The sequence below is a fragment of the Sapajus apella genome, unplaced genomic scaffold (assembly GCF_009761245.1).
Source record: "Sapajus apella isolate SASKATOON/1434 unplaced genomic scaffold, GSC_monkey_1.0 scaffold8, whole genome shotgun sequence".
In the NCBI taxonomy this organism is placed as follows: Eukaryota; Metazoa; Chordata; class Mammalia; order Primates; family Cebidae; genus Sapajus; species Sapajus apella.
The window spans coordinates 1,677,502-1,696,558 of NW_022436948.1; the positions used below are offsets into that span (position 1 = coordinate 1,677,502).

Below are 19,057 nucleotides of genomic sequence, written 5' to 3' on the forward strand. Positions count from 1 at the left end.
GCTGGAAGGGCATCGCCTGAGAATCAGCTTCCTAAGATTTTTCTTAAGCAGAATTCACTGACTGGGCAGGAAGCCCCTTGGTTTGGGGAAGATCTCTAGAATCAGCCTGTTATGGGCACAAACATGAACTTAACACCCACTGAGTTTTTCATGGAGAAAACTGTACAATGACTGTTGGATTGTCTACAGGTGTTTGAAGCCAGCAAGGTCTGCACACTGCTTGGTATTTGGAGAACCGTCAGTCTCCTGAGGGTCTCTGTCCACGGACCGTGTGCGGCAGGGGCACAGGTATCGGCCAGCCAGCATGGGAGGACGCGGCCACGGTGCTGCTAGCTAACGAGCCCCTGCTAACCTCCCGAGAGAGGCAGACGGGGTTGGAATGAGCACCCAGCTGCGCTGTCAGCGCCACACCATCCTGACTTTGCCTTACAGGCGCTCGGTGGCGCGGCTGCATCTGAGCTCCGGTTCCCAAAGGCGCTTTTCATGGGGCACACGTTTCTGCAACATCTGCTGGGGCCACATTTTCAGGTCACAGAGCCGTAAGCCACGAGCCTGCTGCTGGCCTGTAGCACAGGCTTCCTGCAGGATTGGGGCCTGGGCAAGCCGGACAGGTCCCGGTCCTCCTCATGCTGTGGGCAGGGAGCCCTGAGGCCCCCTGTTCTCTTCACAGTATTGCAAGAAAGCAGTGAGGGCTGCCTGGAGAGAAGAAATTCCTTGGAAAACATCACAGCAAAGACTTGTTTGCTGTTGCACAGTTTGCAAATATCACAGAATAACTGGAAATCATCCTGGCCTGGAAAAAATTTCACACAACCGATCCACCAGCCAAGAACTTTGGGAAAAAGACAGCAGAGGAAAGCCTGGGCCTTTCTCATCCAAAGATCCTCAGGTCCAAGGGGGAGATCCGGCTGCATTTTGCTTTTGAAGACAGGTGTCTCCAACCACACATCCTCTGAGGCAGCAGCCAGCAACTCCCTGGCCCTGGAGGTCGGGATGGGCAAGGCCGTGCGCATAATGAGCAGCCGCTGTGGCTTCCCATCCACGCTCCACGCCCAGCATGGGCGCCTGGCAGGTGTTCTCCTCACTGAGTTCATGCCCATGACACAGGGACTTGGGGGAGAGACACCAGCGTGGTGCCCATGGTGGGGTCCCTGTGGGGGCAGCCTGTGCAGGGCACAGCTGTGACCCAGGAATGGGCTGAGAGCCCACCAGGGCAAGACCATGAGCGCCGCGCCTCTTGGGTTTCCACTGTGGAATTGGGGGTGGCAGTCTGGCCAGTGAAATCTCCAGCACCAGGGTGCCCATGTGATGCCAGGCTGCCCATGTACAGTGTTTGCCAATTGCTATGGTGTAAATATTCCTGCTGGACTGATCTTAAAGCAGAGCCTGGGCCAACCTACACACAGTGACTCTCAGAGCACTGCTTGGCAGCCCAGCACCTGTGCAGTGGGGACTCCTGAATGACTCCGTGCAGAATGAGTCAGCTGTGAGGTCCCCAAGGCATCCTCCCGGCCACCTGCTGCCAACATAGCCTGGCGTCTCCCTCCTGGAGGCACCCCCCCGAGGTCCTGCAGAGACACATGGTGTTTGTCTGACACAGTGTCCCTTCCAGCCCTGCGCTGAGGCCTGACCGTCCCTGGCTGCCAAGCGTCTCCTGACTGACAGCGCCACCTCCAGTGAGGGTCCAGTACCTGGTGAGCAGAGGGGTCTGAGGGAGCAGGTGCCTCTTCTTCAGACACCTGTGGTCACTTCACAGTGAATGAGGCTCCAGCTGGGTGCCCTGAGCAGCGGCCAGCGCCCTGCCCAGTAGGAGACGGCACGGCCATGGCCAACTCGGAGCTCTAACTCAGGGCTCCAGCCTCCAGCCCCGTCTTTCTTCTGGAGTAGAGGCCACCCCACAGTGGCCTCTGCGTGCATAGGTGGGGCGCACATGCTGAAGACGGACAGCCGCAGGTGCCTGCCATGCATGGGGGCCACGGCCGATGGAAAGCTCAATCAGGAGTGAAGAAAAAGAATTCGTTTCTGGAAATATAACACGTCAGTGGGAAATTAATTTATCAAAAAGCAATTTAAAGCAGCCTTGCAGGAACACGGGTCCACACTGGTGAGGCCATTGCTCACCCGTGGGCTGCGTCTGTCCATTCACTCAACAGATCCATAAGCCTCTGCCCTGTGCCGTGCCCAGCCCCGGGGTGGGGCTCCTGACAGACTCCTGTGGGTGGTCAGGGCGGAGGTGCGGAGCTGCCAGGCAGCCTTGCAGTGCCCACGGGTCTATCTGAACCTGCAGTGGGGATGTCTGTGCACACAGAGCCGAGGTGCTGCCCAGCAGGAGCCTGAGGAGCTGTGAACACCCAGACAGGGCCACACAGCCCGGCCTTTCGTCAGGTTCCTGGGATCCACGTGGATGCGACCCCTGACCCGGTTCGGAGCCCCGGAACCCTGGCTGGCAGAGGCAGACGTGAGTGAAGGGTTCCATTCCCCTTTTCTCTTCTGAGACTGGAAGGGCCCCGTGGGCTGCTGCCTCATGAGCCATTGCTCTGCGTGGGGCTTTTTTCGGGCAAGAGGTGGCAGACCTGGCCTGGGAAGCAGCCGGGCCACGCCTGCCCTGCAGTCCTCAGGGAGCCAGGCCCAAGTTCTCAGCCTGTTCTCCCAGGAGAGGCGGAGTGGTGCACACAGCGCCTTCCTGGAGAAGCTCCGACGCCGCTCCCCCTGCGAAGCTCCCAGCCCCAGGTGAGGGGACAGGGCACCATCCCCCAGGCTCCCTGCCAAGACCTCCAGAATGTGGATCAAGGGCTATGGCATGGGCAGGGGCTCCAAGGACATGCGGTCCAGGTTCATGTTTCAGATGAGGGAAACTGAGGCCTGGGGGTCCCCAAACCACTCCTTGCAGGGTCAGAGGTTGAGCTCAGCCCAGCTGAGCCCCTGCTGCTCGTGCAGCTGTCTCTCCATGTCAGAGTGGCTGGAAGGTGCCTGGTGGGGGCACAGCCAGGGCACCCCCGCTCCAAGAAGATGGGGACTGGGGCACAGGAGATCCGGAGGTGGCAGGCTGGACTCTGGCTACTGTCCTTGCCGCCAGCCTAATATCCAGTGTGGGGACAGCTCCACGTGGCAGGGACAGCGAGGGTGTGCAGGAGGGAGGCCAGGCTGTCCCCACTGCCACCACTACTGTCTGGGGGACTCCTCTACGGCACAGGACTGGTGCCCCTGGGTGGGATGGAGTGAGAGCCAGGCATCGGGCCAGCGAGGCCTCAGAGTCCACGCGGTGCTGATATCTGCACTAGGAGGGCTGTGGGACCTGAGCAGCTGCGTGGTATCGCCTGCCGCAGACCCAGGCGTCCCCTGACACCCCTGGCCACTGTGGAGGCCGCAGTCCCATGCTGACTCCCAGGGAGGAGACTTCCTCCTGGGCTCCTCCTCCTGGCCCGTGAGATGGGCCCAGCATCTGCCCCACACAGCTGGGTGTGCTGCCTCTGGCTGCAGGAGACCCACACGCAGCCAGAACACGGAACACGTGCTGCCATTTGCCCCATCTGCTGCTTCCCCGCAGGGCTGATGTGAGCACCCCCACCCATCACCAGGAGAGGAGCAAGCGGCGAGTGGCCCAGCTCCCAGAGCTGCAGGGCGTGTGTTCGGGGAGCCGGGACAGTGGCTCCCTCCTGCCTGCTGTGGTGGAGGCAGCCCTGAGGCCTCGCCCTGGCCCCCGCCCTGCCACCCGGCTCAGCCCAGCAGCAGAAACAGGACTCAGGGCCCCAACTCAGAGGACAGGAACGGAGCTGGCACTGGGCTGAGCACCCCAGTTCCCAGCTTCTCAGGGCTGAGCAAACCACAGCTCTGAGCAACTCTGACCCTTGGCACCCACCCTCCTCCCCAGGGACCCACCCTTCTCTCAGGACACCCACCTTCCTCCCAGGGCACCAACCCTCCTCCAGGGGCACCCACCTTCTTCTAGAGCATCTACTTTCCTCCTGGAGTGCCCGCTGACCTCCTGGAGCACCCGCTGTCCTCCTGGAGTGCCCGCTGTCCTCCTGGGGCGCCCGCTGACCTCCTGGGGCACCCGCTGACCTCCTCAGGCACCTGCTGTCCTCCTGGGGCACCCGCTGACCTCCTGGGGCACCTGCTGTCCTCCTGGGGCACCCGCTGTCCCCCTGGGGTGCCTGCTGTCCTCCTGGCACGTCCCATCTTCCACCCATCACACCTGCCACATCTTCCTCCCGGGCCTGAGGTTCCTGGGGCTGTGTTTGCAGGGGCAGCATGTCTAGTGTATCCGGTCCTGGGCAGTCTCCCGATGGCCTCCAAACGCACCTGCACCTGCCCAGCCAGGGTAGCCTTGACCGGGTTGTGCAAACACCAGGGCCTGCCTCTCCCCCATGGGGTCATCTGCTTACCCAGGGAGGGCTTGAGGCTCACCCCACAGCCCCTTCGTCCTGCCACAGGCAACATGGGACCAGGGCAGCCTTCATGGCAGTGCTCAGGGTGCAGATGGCACCAGAGCCCCAGACCAGCCCTGGGCTCCTGGGCCATCCCTGGAAGGGACCCTCCCCCACGGGGCTGGAGATGCCTGGCGCTGGCCACTCAGCCTTCTCCAAGACTCTTAAAAAAACACCCAGCGGCAGCACCTTGTCCTCGGGCACCTGCAAAACTGACGATGCAGACGAAACATACAGAGACTCCTGGAGGCGACAGGGCTGAGCTTGTGCCCTGTGAGCTCTTTCCCAGGTTACAGAGCTGAAAGGGGCCCAGGAACCTGGAAGAGGCTGTGCCAACCCCACCTGATGGCTGGAAGTTGAGGGGCTGGCAGCGGCCAGCCCAACCATGGGCACTCAGACCCATGGCCAGCAGCTTCTGGAGAAGACCAGGTAGAGGCAGGGAAGTGCCCTTGTGGGGCCTGTTTCTTGCTTTGGCTCAGAGCCACTTTGAGGTCTTGGATGCCCTTGTTCAGTGAGGGGGTAGGCAGAACAGACCTCCCCACTAAGCGGCCCCTGCAGCCCCTCCCCAGCCTCCCTTGGGCCTTTCTGTCCCCTGCATCTTGGCCAAGTGGTCCTGCGCCTGGAGCTGGGGCCTTGGTCAGACTCCAGGGGCCTGAAAGTCTCCTCCTTCCCCCCGAGGCCAGGAGAGGAGGCAGGTGGGCCTGGAGGCTCAGGCCGGACTGCTGCCGGCGCCTCACTGGCTCTGTACCCACCCGCCCATGGCGCCAGCCGCCCTGCCGCTGCAGTCCCCAGGTCACACACACCAGGAACCCCATGTGGCCACCCCCGAGCCTTCGCTTATCTCTCCCCGCGTGGGTCCCCAGTGGAGGGTGGGCTGGGACTCTGACTTTGGCTCCTGTTCCATAGCTTGCCCCAGCCCGCAAGGGCTGCAGACTCAGAGATGGACCAAGCCCAGAATAACTGGTCCTGTGCAAAGCCAACGCCCACCTCCAACAGCAGCAAAGCCCTGCAGGCACAGCGCCGCCTCCTATCTCTCTGGCAGGGCTTAGTTTAGAAAAGAGATTTTCTGCACAATGTCCTACTTGAGTCCCAAGAGGGCTCAGGCCATGACCTCCAGCAGCCTGCAAGCCTGCATCTTTCTCTGGGAGGCTTCCCCATCGTCTTGCATCAGGGCCGGGGCTTGAGGGGCGATGGAGGCAGGATCCCCTACAGCCAGCGGTTCTGGGAGCAGGTGCCCGAGGCAGGGGTTGTGGCCTCTGGGCAGGCGGCAGCTTTGCCTCCACCCGAGCCTGAGGCCCTCACAGCATCCCACAGTGCCCCAGCCTCTGCCTGGGCCAGGCCCTCATGCTGCTGGCTGGGGTGCCCAGGCCTCGGAGGCAGTGGTAAGGCTGATGGCTCCCCATGTCATCAAGAGACCCTGTTTTTACCTCCTCTGGGCCCCGGCAGATCAGCCTGGCATCAGAGGAGAGCCTGGCAGAGCCCCAAGCCAAGCCAGGCTCCAGCACATACCCACTGGCCCGGGCCTGGCCACAGGTGGGGCCCTGGTGTGCAGACAGTGGTGGCCCCTGCTCCAGGGTCTTTGCGTGAGCTGGCCACAGGGCCAGGCGGTGGGGTGTGGGGGGCTGCAGAGCCTCTTGTTTTCCTTCCCCTCTCGGGAGACGGCTGCTCCTCCCAGTTGTTTCGGGAAAGAGTGTTTGTTATTTGGCTCCTGGAAACACCATCTGATGAAACAGGCTCTGTTGGGCCAGCCTGCCAGGTGGATGCTGTGGGTGCCTGGGAGTCCCACCTCAAAGCAGAAGGCAGAGGCCCGATGGCTCCACCCTGCAGGCCAGGACCTGGCACCTACATGGGGAGATGGAAGAACATGGAAAATTCCGAGAGCAAATTGATGAGTGGCTTCCACCGGCACAGACTTGCCGCAGAATCCGGCTTTGCCCATCATCATTCCACAAGCTTTCTGATGCCTCGGGCCCCAGAAGTCAAGTTCAAGAACAAGAAAGCTCTGTTTCATGTGCACACATTCACACATGCACACCCATGAACTCACACGTGCATACGCTCACAGGCGCTCACATGCGCACACATTCACGTGCTCACACGCATACACATACTCGAAAGCACACACATGCTCACACATGTGCTCACCACACACGCATTCAGGCTCACACGCACACGTTCACACTCATGCATACACGCTCACATGTTCACACATGCTCACATGCACTCACACGTGCTCACTCATACACGTGCTCACATGCACACTCAACGCACATGCACACACATGCACACACACACGGTCACACATGCATGCTCACACGCACATGCTCACATGCACTCACGTGCTCACACACGCACACACGTTCACACATGCATACACACGCCCATGCATACACACTCATGCACTCACACACGCTCACACATGCACACAAGCTCACATGCATACATGCACACATGTGCTCACACACGTGCACGCATGTTCACATGCACTCACATGTGCTCACACGCATATGCATGCACACACGTGCTCACATGCACTCACACATGCTCGCACACGCACATGCACGCACACATGCACATATGCACTCACACATCCACGGCCACGTAGCCCCAGTCTCGGCACCATGCTATTTAGAAATGTTGACTGAACACCTAATAAATAATTGAACAGAAATGTTATCTTTAATAAATTAGTCTCACAAACAAAAAGCCAGCTGGGAGTTCCGTTTAGAATATCCATGAACGCAACTGCATCTATGCGAAACCTCCTCCGTCATCGATGCTCCCATGAGTGACAGCCGCCCCCAAGTGTCCTTCCTTCCTCCTGCAGTGCCTGAGCCCTCCACGTCCCGTCACAGCCCAGGGCCCTGGGAACACGGGTGCTGAAGGGCTGGATCTCGTGGACAGGCCAGACCCGGGCCACGGTCCTGGGCAGGCGGGGCCCTCAGGGTGGGACAGGTCTCCCAGGGCCAGCCCTCTGCCAACCGACCAGCACTCACCCTCAATGGCACCCCCGACCTGTCCTCCCTCAGCAGCCTGGAGGCCGGCCCAACAGGCCAGCCCAACAGAGCATGTTTCATCAGATGGTGTTTCCAGGAGCCAAAGAGGGGAAACTAAGTCCCAGCTCCAGGGTCTTCCCTTAGCTTCACTGGGTGCCTCATGGAGGAGACAGTTGGGGTGTGTCACCCAATAGGGTTACCAGACTCAGGACAGGTGGGGGCATGAGGAAGGTCAGTGGATGGAGCAGGTGGGGGTAGGAAGGTGGGGGAATGGGGCAGGTAGGGGGACAGGGCAGGTGAGGGAACAGGACAGGTAGGGGGCCGGGACAGGTGGAGGGATGGGGCAGGTGGGGGGACGGGGCAGGTGAGGGGTCGGGACAGGTAGGGGGCTGGGACAGGTGAGGAGGGGCCGGGACGGGGGGGGACGGGGCAGGTAGGGGAACGGGGCAGGTGGGGGGCCGGGACAGGTTGGGAGGATGGGGCAGGTGGGGGAACAGGACAGGTGGAGGGACGGGGCAGGTGAGGGGCCGGGACAGGGGAGGACAGGGCAGGTGGGGGGACAGGGCAGATGGGGGGACGGGACAGGTGGGGGAATGGGGCGGGTGAGGGAACAGGACAGGTAGGGGGCCGGGACAGGTGGGGGGCCAGGGCATGTGGGGGGATGGGGCAGGTGGGGGGACGGGGCAGGTGAGGGGCTGGGACAGGTCAGGGGACTGGGCACATGGGGGGGGGGGGGAGAGGGGGGGGGTGGGGCAGGTGAGGGGCCGGGCCGGGGGAGGATAGGGCAGGTGGGGGGACGAGGCAGGTGAGGGGCCAGGACAGGTCAGGGGACGGGGCAGATGGGGGGATGGGGCACATGGGAGGATGGGGCAGGTGGGGGGATGGGGAGGTGAGGGGCCGGGATGGGGGAGGATGGGGCAGGTAGGGGGACGGGGAAGATAGTGGCAGGACACGGTGGACTCCAAAGGGTGGCTGGTGGCCTGTGTCCCAGGGATGCTGACAGTGGCCAGGAGGGTCAGGTCTCCTCCCAGGTCAGCAGCAGGGCCATATGCTGGGAACAGGACCTTGTGGTGAGCAGGTGCGAAGGAGGTGGGTGGAGATGGTGGGCAGGGCCCCAGGAAGACTCCTGGGATGGCTGTGTGTGTTGGGGAGCACTGCTCAAAGGACGTGTGGCCAGGAGGAAGTCCCAGGACACGGTTGAGGAGCTGGGACCAGAGCCTGGGTGTGAAGAGTCGCCCTCAGCAGGCTGGGCCCACGGCCCCGGGTGGGCTTGGGGAGGAGGAAGGGAGATGAGGAGGGGGCTCAGGTCAAGCAGGAGCCGGGTCCTGGTGGGCGGCAGAGGACACAGTGCCCGGCAGTGCTGAATGGGAGTGCGTGGGAGGGCATGGAGCCGCAGTGGCGGGGGCCGGGGGTCTGTGTCCAGAGGCAAGGCCCACGCAGCAGTGGGGACTGGCCCTACAGGTGCACGGCCACACTGGGCAGGGGTGGGGGCTGCTGGGCCCTGGCTGCCCAAAGCTCAATGCTAACTGTTGGAAATAGATGCTCGGTGTCGCAAAGAAAAATCAGCACTGAGACAAACCTGCCAGGGGTCATGAGGCCCTCATCCTGCTGGGCCAGAGACGGTGGTCTCTGCCCTCCTCACAGTGGCCGCCGGGAGGCCATGAGGTGGTGGCAGCACCGCCTGCGTGGAGGTGTGCTCAGGCAGTGTGAGAAACATACACACACACACACACACACACACACACACACGGAGGGGCTCTGGGGGAAAATGGACCCAGGGAGCATGACCCTTGCCCTCCATGGCAGGGCCAGGGGTCGGGGGTGGGGCAGCAGGAGCCCTGGCCTTGAATCCAGAGGCCCTGCCGTGTCTGGGGCTGGCTCTCACCAGGGCAGCCTGGGTGACTCTGTAGTTCTGGGTCGTGGGCCGTGCGTGGTGCCTGGGAGGCCCGGTTTTCTATGCCCCAGTCTCTCCCCCTGCACAGCAGGCTAAGGGCACCTGATTGGTGGAACTAGGGGAGCTGAGTGGGACGATCCGTGGAAGGCACAGCCCAGGGCCGGCATCCGTGAGGGCGTGAGCTTCTCGCCGCCTCTGCCCTCCCATTCACAGCTGCCTGGCCGGTGCCTGCATGGCCTGGGGACACAGCTGGGACACCATCTGGTTGCAGTTTCTCCCTTTTTTACCCCAAGGCTGAGCGGTCCTTCTGGACCGAGGAGCATGGAGCCTGGCTCCTGACTGGCAGTGGAGATGCTCCCAAAGCTCCTGGAATGTCACTGAGTACAGGGCTGGAGGGTGCTCACATTCTTCTACGTGTGGATAGTGGAAAGCAAACCCAAATATTAGCACAAGGCTAAGTTTGTTTTACAGCCACCTGTAACATATGAGGTGCTTGTTTGGATTTTATCTAAACAACTTGCCCCAGGCACCCAGTGGCTGCTGGGTTTTGGCTCTCCGCCCCTGGAGCACCTGCTGGGGATGGTGGCTCCAGAAGTCATTCCTCCTTCGGGAGACACATGCTGGCCTTGGGCCAGGCGACCAGGGGTGCCCTCAGTCGGGGGAGGGTCACCCCAACGTTCTGGAGGCTGTGGCTCTGCTTCCCCCCGGGGATGGGCTGAGCAAGCTCTGGCTCTCTCGGGCGATCTTGAGGAGGGCAGCAGCGACGTACCCGACAGTGCTGACGTCTGCCCAGGGCACAGGGGCCTGTTTTCAGGGCTGCCATGTGGTCCGCGGATGCCCCAGGCCCCTGGACAGTTGCACCTGGGGTCCACATTCCTGGACAGGGCTGAGGAGATGGTGTCCCCAGAGTTACCCCAGCACAGCTGTTGGAGGCCCCGGACACCTGCCCCAGCCTCAGTCTCCCACCCCAGCCGGCCCTGACATGGGTGCATGTGACGCCCTCCAGACCTTGGCTGCTCAGGCCACGCTCAGCCACGGCCATCCGGACTGTTGGGCTCTGGTGTCTTCCCAAAGTTCTGAGAAGCACCCCGTTGGGACAGCCAGGGCCCTGATCACCGGATCACCCTCTGACCTTGCGTGGACTCCCTATGGCTCAGTCCAGAAGGGTTGTCCTTGGAACAGAGGGCGGGTGAGGCAAGAGTCGGCTCCGTGCTCTGCCCTTCGGCACCAGCAGCGCTGTGAGGGTCACGGGGCGGCTCAGCGGCCCCCAGGGACCTCAGCCTCAGGGGAAGCTCGACGGAGGCCTCAAGCCCCCACGCGCTCCTCGGCTGATGGCCCTGGCTCCTCCAGGGCACAGCCGAGCTGCAGGAGGGCAGCTGTCCACAGCCCAGACGGATGGCACCCATGAGGCCCTCGTGGAGAAAGCAGCAAAGTCCAGTGCGGGAGGAGGGAGACGCGAGCAGCAAGTGCCCGGAGACCAGGCGCCAACGGTGAGCCCCAGGAGCAGCCCAACGGCCAGTGCTTGCTGGCCAGTGCCCCATCCTCAGAGAATGAACGCCGCTGTGACGCGCCACAGAGCACGCGAATGCACGCCACAGACAGCGAGTGCCGGCGTGACCATCACAGCTGATGCTGAGCGCTGCGCCGACACATCACGGAATGGCAGGCCCCGGGCTCAGCTCCTGCTTGTGGGGCACAGGCTGGGCCCCACCATCCCACAGACAGACGCGGCGGCGTGGGCTCCCAGGCCTGTCCACCCTCCCCTGCACAGAGCCTGCCACCATCCTTGTCGCACAGGGCCCGGTGCTGCAGAGGCGGCGTGGCTTGCCCCGGCTGCGGCTCCAGAGAACGGTCCGGGACGCCGTGGTCATCCAGCCCCAGGGCTGCTCCTGGCCCTCCTGGGACGGCTTCTCCCGGCAGAGGATGAATCACCTTTGGGATGGCGGCTCCAGGTCAGAAAGCTGCCAGGTCACCCAGGTGCCGCACAGGCCGCTCCCCAAGGACGGTTTCGGGCCTGGGCTTATCCCGGAGGCTGTCTTCCGTCTGCCCCGCCAGCCCGGCCTTCGTCTTCCCCACACGCCCCTCCCCGTCCTCGGCACTGGGCTTATCCTGGTTTCCTTTTCTGCTGTCTGGAATTGAGTGCTTAGTTCATCTAGTTTTATTCTCTCTTGCTTATAATAAAAACAATTTAGACGATAAGTTTTCCTCCCAGTAAGTGTGTTTCTGGTCACCTTCTGGAAGCCGCCCACGCTGTCTACCACGAGGGCGTCAGCTCCTCTCTGACCCACAGCAGCTCCGGAGGGCACCCGGGAGTCTCCAGCCCTCCCGCGTGCCTGGTGGTGCCTGACAGGTGCACCTCACAGCTACTTCCCGGGGCCGACCTCAGCTTTGAGCCCGCCCACCCGCCAGGGAGTGAAATCCACCAACAGGGTTTTGTGAAACAGAGGCAAGGAGGCCCCAGCGGGCCCCAGCTAGGATGGGAGGGGCCTGTCCAGTGGGGAATTCAGGGGGAGCAACCCTGTCAAAGGCCCACCAGCCCAGAGAGCTCAGGGACTGGGCTCGCTCTGGAGTGTCAGGAGCAGGACAGTGAGCCAAGCATCAGGACATCCGAGGGCCAGGCCAGAGCTGGGACCCCCGGAAGCAGCAGGGAGCAGTGGGCAGCAGCGGCCTGGAAGAATCCCAGGACCCCCACCTAGGGGGAAGTTCAGGGTGGGGACAAGGACAGACAGGTCACCTGGTTGGTCCTGAGAAGCCAAGCAAAAGCCCTGCAGTCAGATGGGGCTCCCACAGGCCCCCACCTCTGAGCCCCCAGCAGTGTCTGTAGCCTCAGCGAGCGGAGAAGCTTGGGGTCCTGGCCTCCATGTGGCACCAGATCGGGAAGCAGGAGGGCGTGCCTCCAGGGTTGGGCGTGTCTGTGACATGGGGCCCCTGCCCAGGCCTAGCCAGCCCCGGAGGATTTACAAGCTGCTTTCCTGACCCTGCCCTTGGCCTGGGCAACAGGGGACAGACACCTTCCCCAGGAGGGTCAGGCGCTTCCTGCCAGCTTCCCGGTTGCCTCCACACTCAGTAGCTGTAAGCGAAGGCACCAGCCTTGTGGGACCCACAGCTTCATCTGGGGGACTGGGATGCAGGCATGATGGCTGGGGCTCTGGCAGCTGCTTTGGCATGAGAAGGAGGGAAGGGTGGTGGCACCTGGACTCTTGATGGCATCACAGAGGCTGAGACTGCCTGTGTCCAGACTCCCCAGTTTGAGACAGAACGGCCCACCACGCTTCAAACACCAGCTGCCAGGATATGGGTCTTCTCTTGTAAGCAGCCTGCCATGAGACAAGGCGGCCAGTAGGCCCTGCTCATTCCCGGGCCCTGGTGGCCAGTCCCCACCTGCTGTGCCTGGGCCTGAGTTCTGTCTGCCCCTGGGCCCCACCTGGCAGAGTGCATCCTAAAGCAGCAGAACCGGGAGGGGAGAGCCTGGTCCCTAAGCACCTCCGGGCTGGAAGCCGCCTGCTGCCCGCCCGGCCTCACCTCCACCTTCCCCAGTCCCCGGGTGGCCCAGGGCTGACTGTCCACTACTCAAAACTCTCCTGCCTTCCACAGGCCCCCTTTTCCTCCCCGGGAGACCTCAGGGCCCACCTAAGGGGTCAGGGGACAGGACTTCCTGCGGCTGTTCTATGCCCCCAGCGGCTGAGTTCTGAGGGGGTGGCTAGGGCTGGGCTCATGGCTGTCGCACAAACGAGACAGACCTCGTGGGCCCTGCCAGGGACAGGCTTCAGGCAGCAGTAGCCAGGCCCCGTGTGGGCAGGGGCAGCGTCGCCAGGGGTTGGGGGGTGTGGGGGAAAGGCCAGGTCCAGTCAAACCCGAGGCCACCCAGGAGCCATGCAGAGTCCTGAGGCCAGAGGCAGGAGGCCACACCCATCCCTCAGGAGCCGCACAGACACCGCCTGCTGCGATCTCCAATTAAACCTCAGCGTTAATTAGAGTCTTCCTGGCCCAGGGGAGGGGGCCGAGGTGGAGTAATCACAGCTGTGCCAGGAAACCCAGAGCCACGGCGGGGACAGAGGGAGCCTCACTGCCCACTGGGGAGGCCAGGGCTCCGCCACCCGAGAGGGGTGCCCCAGCCACACCAGCTCTGGGCCTGAGCACACAGGTCACACTCAGCTCAGCGGGGTGGATGCCGAACTTGAGTGTCGAGGGAGAGCCGGAAGCTCAGCGCCCATCACCTGGCCGGCTATGGAGGGAGGCTCTCCCCTCTCAGGCCTGTTTCCCCACTCAGGGCTCCAGGGCCTTCTCTCCCGCGTGGCTCAGCCCACAGGGAGATGAGGCCTCTTGCTCCATGGCCTTGCAGGGACTCTCACCCTGCCTCTGCGGCACCAGGAAGGATTTGGAATTGGAAATACATGTCTGGCTTTCTGAGTAATACCCTACCAAAAATTTTAAAGTGAAAATTTCTTCATCTTAAGGAAGACAAACACAAGCCAGGAGGGCCTGTAATTGTCATCCTGACCTACATTATTCTAACATCTTTGGAAAAAACATTTTAATTGGGTCTTTGACTTTAAAAGAAGGGAGCTTTCCATGCAGACCTGAGGGTCTCAGTGCCAGGAGCCAGGGCCCCCCCACATGGAGGCCCCAGGAAGGCGACTTCAAAGGGGAAGGGGGCAAGACCAGCATCCCACACCCCCGGCATCCTGGAAGCATTCGCTGATAGCGCCTCTGGAAAACCCTGGTCACGGCGGCAGCTGAGAACCCACCAGGGCGGAGGGGCTGCCGGGGGGCTGCTGGCAGACAAGGCCTGGATGGCAGCCAGCACCCACCAGCGTCTCGGAGCAATGACAGACGCTGCCGTCACCGACGTTATCGCCGGACAGAGAACGTTCCAGAAGCAACATGCCTGGTGTTTGTACAACACTTGGCTTCCAAGCAGCACAGAACCCTGACTCACTAGCCTGGGGGCCGAGCTGTGCCTTGCCCCTGCCCACCGCCCTCCCTCCTCACATAAGACAAAGGTCACAGACCTGATTTAACCCTCAAGGACAAACTCAGGCCGGTGCAAAGGTGCCATGGAGCCTGGGCAAGCCAGATGCAGGTCCCATCTAGACACAGCCCCCGCGTGGGCCACGCTCAGGGCCCAGCAATCGGGCAGTGGAGCGCGCGACCTGAATGCAAGCCAGCCCTCAGGGTCAGCGTGGGGTCCCACTGCCTCCCACAGCAATGCTGCACAGAACCACCCCTTGCCAGGAGCTCACCCACCCACACGTCTGGGGTGATCCCACCACGCTTGCCCACAGGGGAAGGTGAAATGGGCAGGCTGAGATGGAGAGCTTGGGCGGGGGGGTATCCATCGGGATGCTGGATTCAGGGCCCCCAGAGTGACCAACCCTTCCCTCCTGTTGACCCCGCACCCAGGCTGTGTGTGCAGGGCCCGTCCAGCCCTGCTGTGTCGGTCTCCTGTGCCCCATTCACTCAGCGACACCCCTCTGTGCACAGTCCCAGGTGCTGCCCACACAGCGCACACAGAGCAAGGACCCAGCTCTCAGGAGCTTGCCCCCAGGCCCCGCAGCCCCCCTTACGTTTGCCAACACTGGGCCTGGGGCTGAGGCACCCAGGACATGACCAGGCCAAGTGTGAGCTTGAGCCTGGCATCCACCGTCCCGGGCCAGAGCATCTCACGGGGCCCTGCAGGCCTTGCCACGAACCTCCAGGCCTCAGGGGGCTTTGAGCCGCTGTGTTAACCCTTTAACTCCAAAGAATGCACTGAGGGCCCCAGTTTTCAAAGTCTTGAAAGCCCAGTCAACTGTCACTTATTTAAATCGATTACCAAGTGACTCAGGCTCACCCCCTGAAGCTCCGACAGTCATCCTCTCTGAACTAGTTCTCTTAGGGGTCTACCCCATGTGCCTGTCCAAAGAATGCACACAGCCCATCCTCTGCTTCGCGCCTCCCTCTCAACGGTGGCCAGTGGAGCTCAGCTGACAGCCACGGCGAACCCCACACGTGAACGCTCTTCTGCTGCCGGATAACCCCGTCCCAGCTGCAGCCATCGCTGAGGGTCGGGCTCTCTGTACCCGCAAAGAATGCTGGGGTGGTGCCCCCACAAATACTGTGTCAAGGGCTACTTTCCTGGACGGTCTGTGTCCATCTCAGCTGATGGGACACCTGCTGCCACTCCTGCCCGGCCAGGGACCCGTCCTCCACGACTCTCAGGCACCCCTGGGGCTGCTCACCCAGGGAGGAGTCAGAGGCCCCAGAGCCCGCAAGGATCCTTAGAAGGGGGACTGAGAGCCACACCCAGACAGGAGTCATTTCAAAACCAGGAAGTAAGAGGATTTTTACATTTTTATTTATTTTTTATTTTTTTTGAGACAGGGCCACTCTGTCACCCAGGCTGGAGTGCAGTGGTGCGATCTTGGCTCACTATAGCTGTGGCCTCCTGGGCTCAAGCAATCCTCCCACCCCAGCCTCCCCACCACCATGCCTGGCTAATTTGTGTATTTTTTGTTGAGATGCAGTCTCACTGTGTGGCCAGGCTGGTCTTGAACTCCTGGCCTCAAGCGGAAGCCGCCCCACCTGCCCCCCCACCACACTGTGCTACGTACATCCCAGACCTGTTCCCAACACTTGCTCTACCACAGAATGGTTTTGTCACAAGCACTGGTTTGTGACCGGCTCCTCGGAAGTGAGAAGCCCATTCTCGAAGGAGCTGGTGCACGGCAGCCAAGCTGGCCCCGGCCGAGGGAGCGTGGGACCTGCTGCCTGTGGCTCCCGCATGCCCGTCTGTCCCATTAGCCAGGGCCTTGGAGGTGTCCGTGGTGTCTCTGCGGGTGCCGTGTCTGCCTCTGTCAGGAAGGGCCAGGACGCTGAACAGAAGGACACAGGCTCCAAGTCGCCTCGGCCACCCACCCGCCAGGCAGCCTTGGCAGGGCTGTTGGGGCTTTGAACCCTGCGCAGGTGGCAGGAACATGGGAGGTCAGAGCATGGGAACTGGAAACAAGAGGAGCCGTGCACAGGGGCCGCCCACACGCCCTGGAGTCAGGAGGCCCCGGAGCCCCTGGTGCCACCCCCACCCCAGGCAGCTGAGGCAGCTCAGGGTGCTGGGCTCAATAAAAGGCTCCGTGAACTGGGAGTGGGGAATGTCCTGCTCCGAACTTCCCAGACGCCCGAGTGGTGGTCACTGCCACGCCCAGCCTGCCCAGCCCCCTGCAGGACATGGGCCAGCAAGGCCCTGCGAGGCACTTGGGAGGGGGGCCATGAGAGCCTAGCTGGGCCTCAGAGGCCTGGGGACGCACTGCCCCTTGCTTTCTACACCCTGAAAACAAGGACTGATCAGTCACTGATTCCTAGTCTAACAACCAACCTCCAAATCCCAGGGCTTCCAGCAACAAAGGACCTCCCTTTGCTTCTGGGTCAGTAAGAGGCTCCAGGGCCGGGCCCATTCCACATCTCCTCCCTGCGGAAGGACCCTCTGCTCTCCACCCCCAGAGCAAGGCAGTGGGCGCCTGGGCTGGGAACAGCTGGGTGGGGCGAGGGCAATGGTCAGGGTAGTGGGGGCACATCCCTGGGAGTGCAAACAACAGGCGGGGAGCAGGCTGGGGGCCTTGCCAGGGTCATGTACGTCCCTGGTGACTGAGGAAGGAGCGGGAGACTGGGAGTGAAATAGACCCCCAGATGGGGAGGGCCCAAGCCAGCCCCTGTGGCAGCCCCTCCAGGCCTCAGTGCTCCTGGGTCCTACCAGGGCCGCAGCGGGAACTGAGGCTGAAACAAATTAGGGTGGCTGGTGGCACAGCTGCGTCACACCCAGGCACAATTCCTTCCCAGCACAGCCAGGAGGCTGTCGGGGACACTGGTGCCTGCTCAGGGTCGGACCTGAGGCCTCCATACCTGCAGTCCCCACAAACCCTGTGCACAGCCCACCCCAACTCTGGCTAGGGCTTGGGGCCCCCAGCAGAGGGACATGGCTTGTCCTGTGTGGAATGGAGGCAGCTGTCCCAGGCTAGGCCCAGCTCTGGGAACCAGGGAGCAAGTCACGGGAACAGCCCTGGGGTACAGGGGAAGGAGTTCACAGAGCCCTTTACTGAGCCCCACAGCCGACCGGGGGGAAGGGTCCACAGGCTCTGGCCATGGTGCTCTCTGGCTCCTGGGCCCACACGTGTGTCCTGAGAAGTCGTGGCACGCCCGACACTCTGGTCAGAGCTGGCCGCCATCTTGCAGCTGCATCTGTCGAACCAGCGTCTGCCCAATGGCCACCAGGGGGCTGGCTCTGTAGGCCGGACTGGCCAGTAGCTCCTGAAACCGGGTCCTTTCTTCCTCGCTGAAAGAATGGAGACCGCAGATCAGCAGGCAGGAACCCCCAGACTCCTCAGCCCCACCTATGCCCAGGCACGCTGGTGCAGCTGGGACGCTGGAATGAACGCAGAGGCCGGTGGCCACCATAGGGCTGAGTGCTGGGGCCCCAGAAACTTCCGGCGGGAGGGGAGAGGCTGCCCTGGGCTCCTCGTGGCCACAACATCCCAGAGCCCTGGCAGCGCCCACCGTGGGGTTTGCCGTTGGGGCATTGCCCGGCCAGCAGGTCTGGGGCTGATGGGGCTGCTGCGAAGGCTGAGAAACGGGCCGGCGGCTCACGAGCCTGCAGACTCACACCTTACATAAGAGACGGCTCCCTCCACGCAACCAAAATAGACGCACACGGAGGAGGGCCGGGAGCCTGAGCCGGGAGAGGCCTGCAGCAGAGGGGAGGCGGCTGCCCCAGATGGGTGCCACGGCGACGACCCAGCAGAGTAGCAGCTCACCCCAGCCCGGTGCCCACTCAGCTCCCGCTCTAAAACTCAGAGCAGTGCCCCTGTGGAACGCGAAGGTGATCTGCGGCCCAACTCAGGCACAGAAGCCTCAGGGGCAGCTCCCAGACGGGCTCTGCTGCGGTGGCCAGGAGGCCCTGAGCCTGGTGGGGGTGAGGCTGCCCTCCTCAGGCCTGTGAGCCGCATGTGCACAAAGCCGTGTTGAGGCTGGATCACACTGGCCCTGGTTTCCTGGGCAGATAACAAGGCTCCTTCACATCCCACTGGACGACCGCCCGGGTAGGGCCCACACACCAGAGCTGCTGAGGACAGTGGGGCAGGGGCCGTCTCCACAGCAGGAGGCAGCCAGGGCCCTGATGGTCACTGACCACCACCTCTTCCTTTCACTGACACCCTGGCCACGAAACGGCAGCTGGGGTTCTCCCCGTAAAGTCAGGGTGAAATGCCTCAGTCACAGCCTGAACATCACAAGTGAGCTCTGGGGCTACCAGGACCTGACAAGGCCCCACCTGGGGCAACTGAGGAGCCGCGGCCAGGGGAAGGCTCAAGCCAGGTTCTTAGCACCTCAGCGGAGTCCCAGGTCAGAGCTGGGGAAGGAAAGGAGCCTTGACAGTGACACCTGGAAGTGAAGTTGTAGGGGGAGCCTGTGTGTGAGGGGCTGTGGTGGGGGAGCCTGTGTGTGAGGGGGTGGGGGGGGGGAGCCTGTGTGTGAGGGGCTGTGGGGGGAGCCTGTGTGTAAGGGGCTGTGGGGGAAGCCTGTGTGTGAGGGGCTGTGGGGGAGGCTGTGTGTGAGGGGCTGTGGTCGGGGAGCCTGTGTGTGAGGGCTGTGGTGGCGGTGCTGTGTCGGGGAGGCTGTGTGTGAGGGGCTATGGAGGAGCCACACAGCACCAGGGGCACCCAACCTTTGTCCCATACAGCATCCACACTCACAGGCAGGCACAGGCTCCCCCC

General features: G+C 62.6%; 1 protein-coding gene across 3 annotated transcripts in view; it reads right to left on the reverse strand.

Annotated features, from left to right (window-relative positions):
- Positions 1–15,791: 15,791 nt before the first annotated feature.
- FAM207A (family with sequence similarity 207 member A) overlaps positions 15,792–19,057 on the reverse strand; it is a 42,547-nt gene continuing 39,281 nt past the window's right edge. For 2 of the 3 annotated variants that reach the window (XM_032276734.1, XM_032276735.1), the window contains exon 5: positions 15,792–17,622. In XM_032276734.1, coding sequence (XP_032132625.1) covers positions 17,499–17,622 — 124 coding nt within the window. In that variant the 3' untranslated portion in view covers positions 15,792–17,498. The remainder of the gene's footprint in view (positions 17,623–19,057) is intronic. The other variant, XM_032276733.1, reaches the window with a different exon arrangement.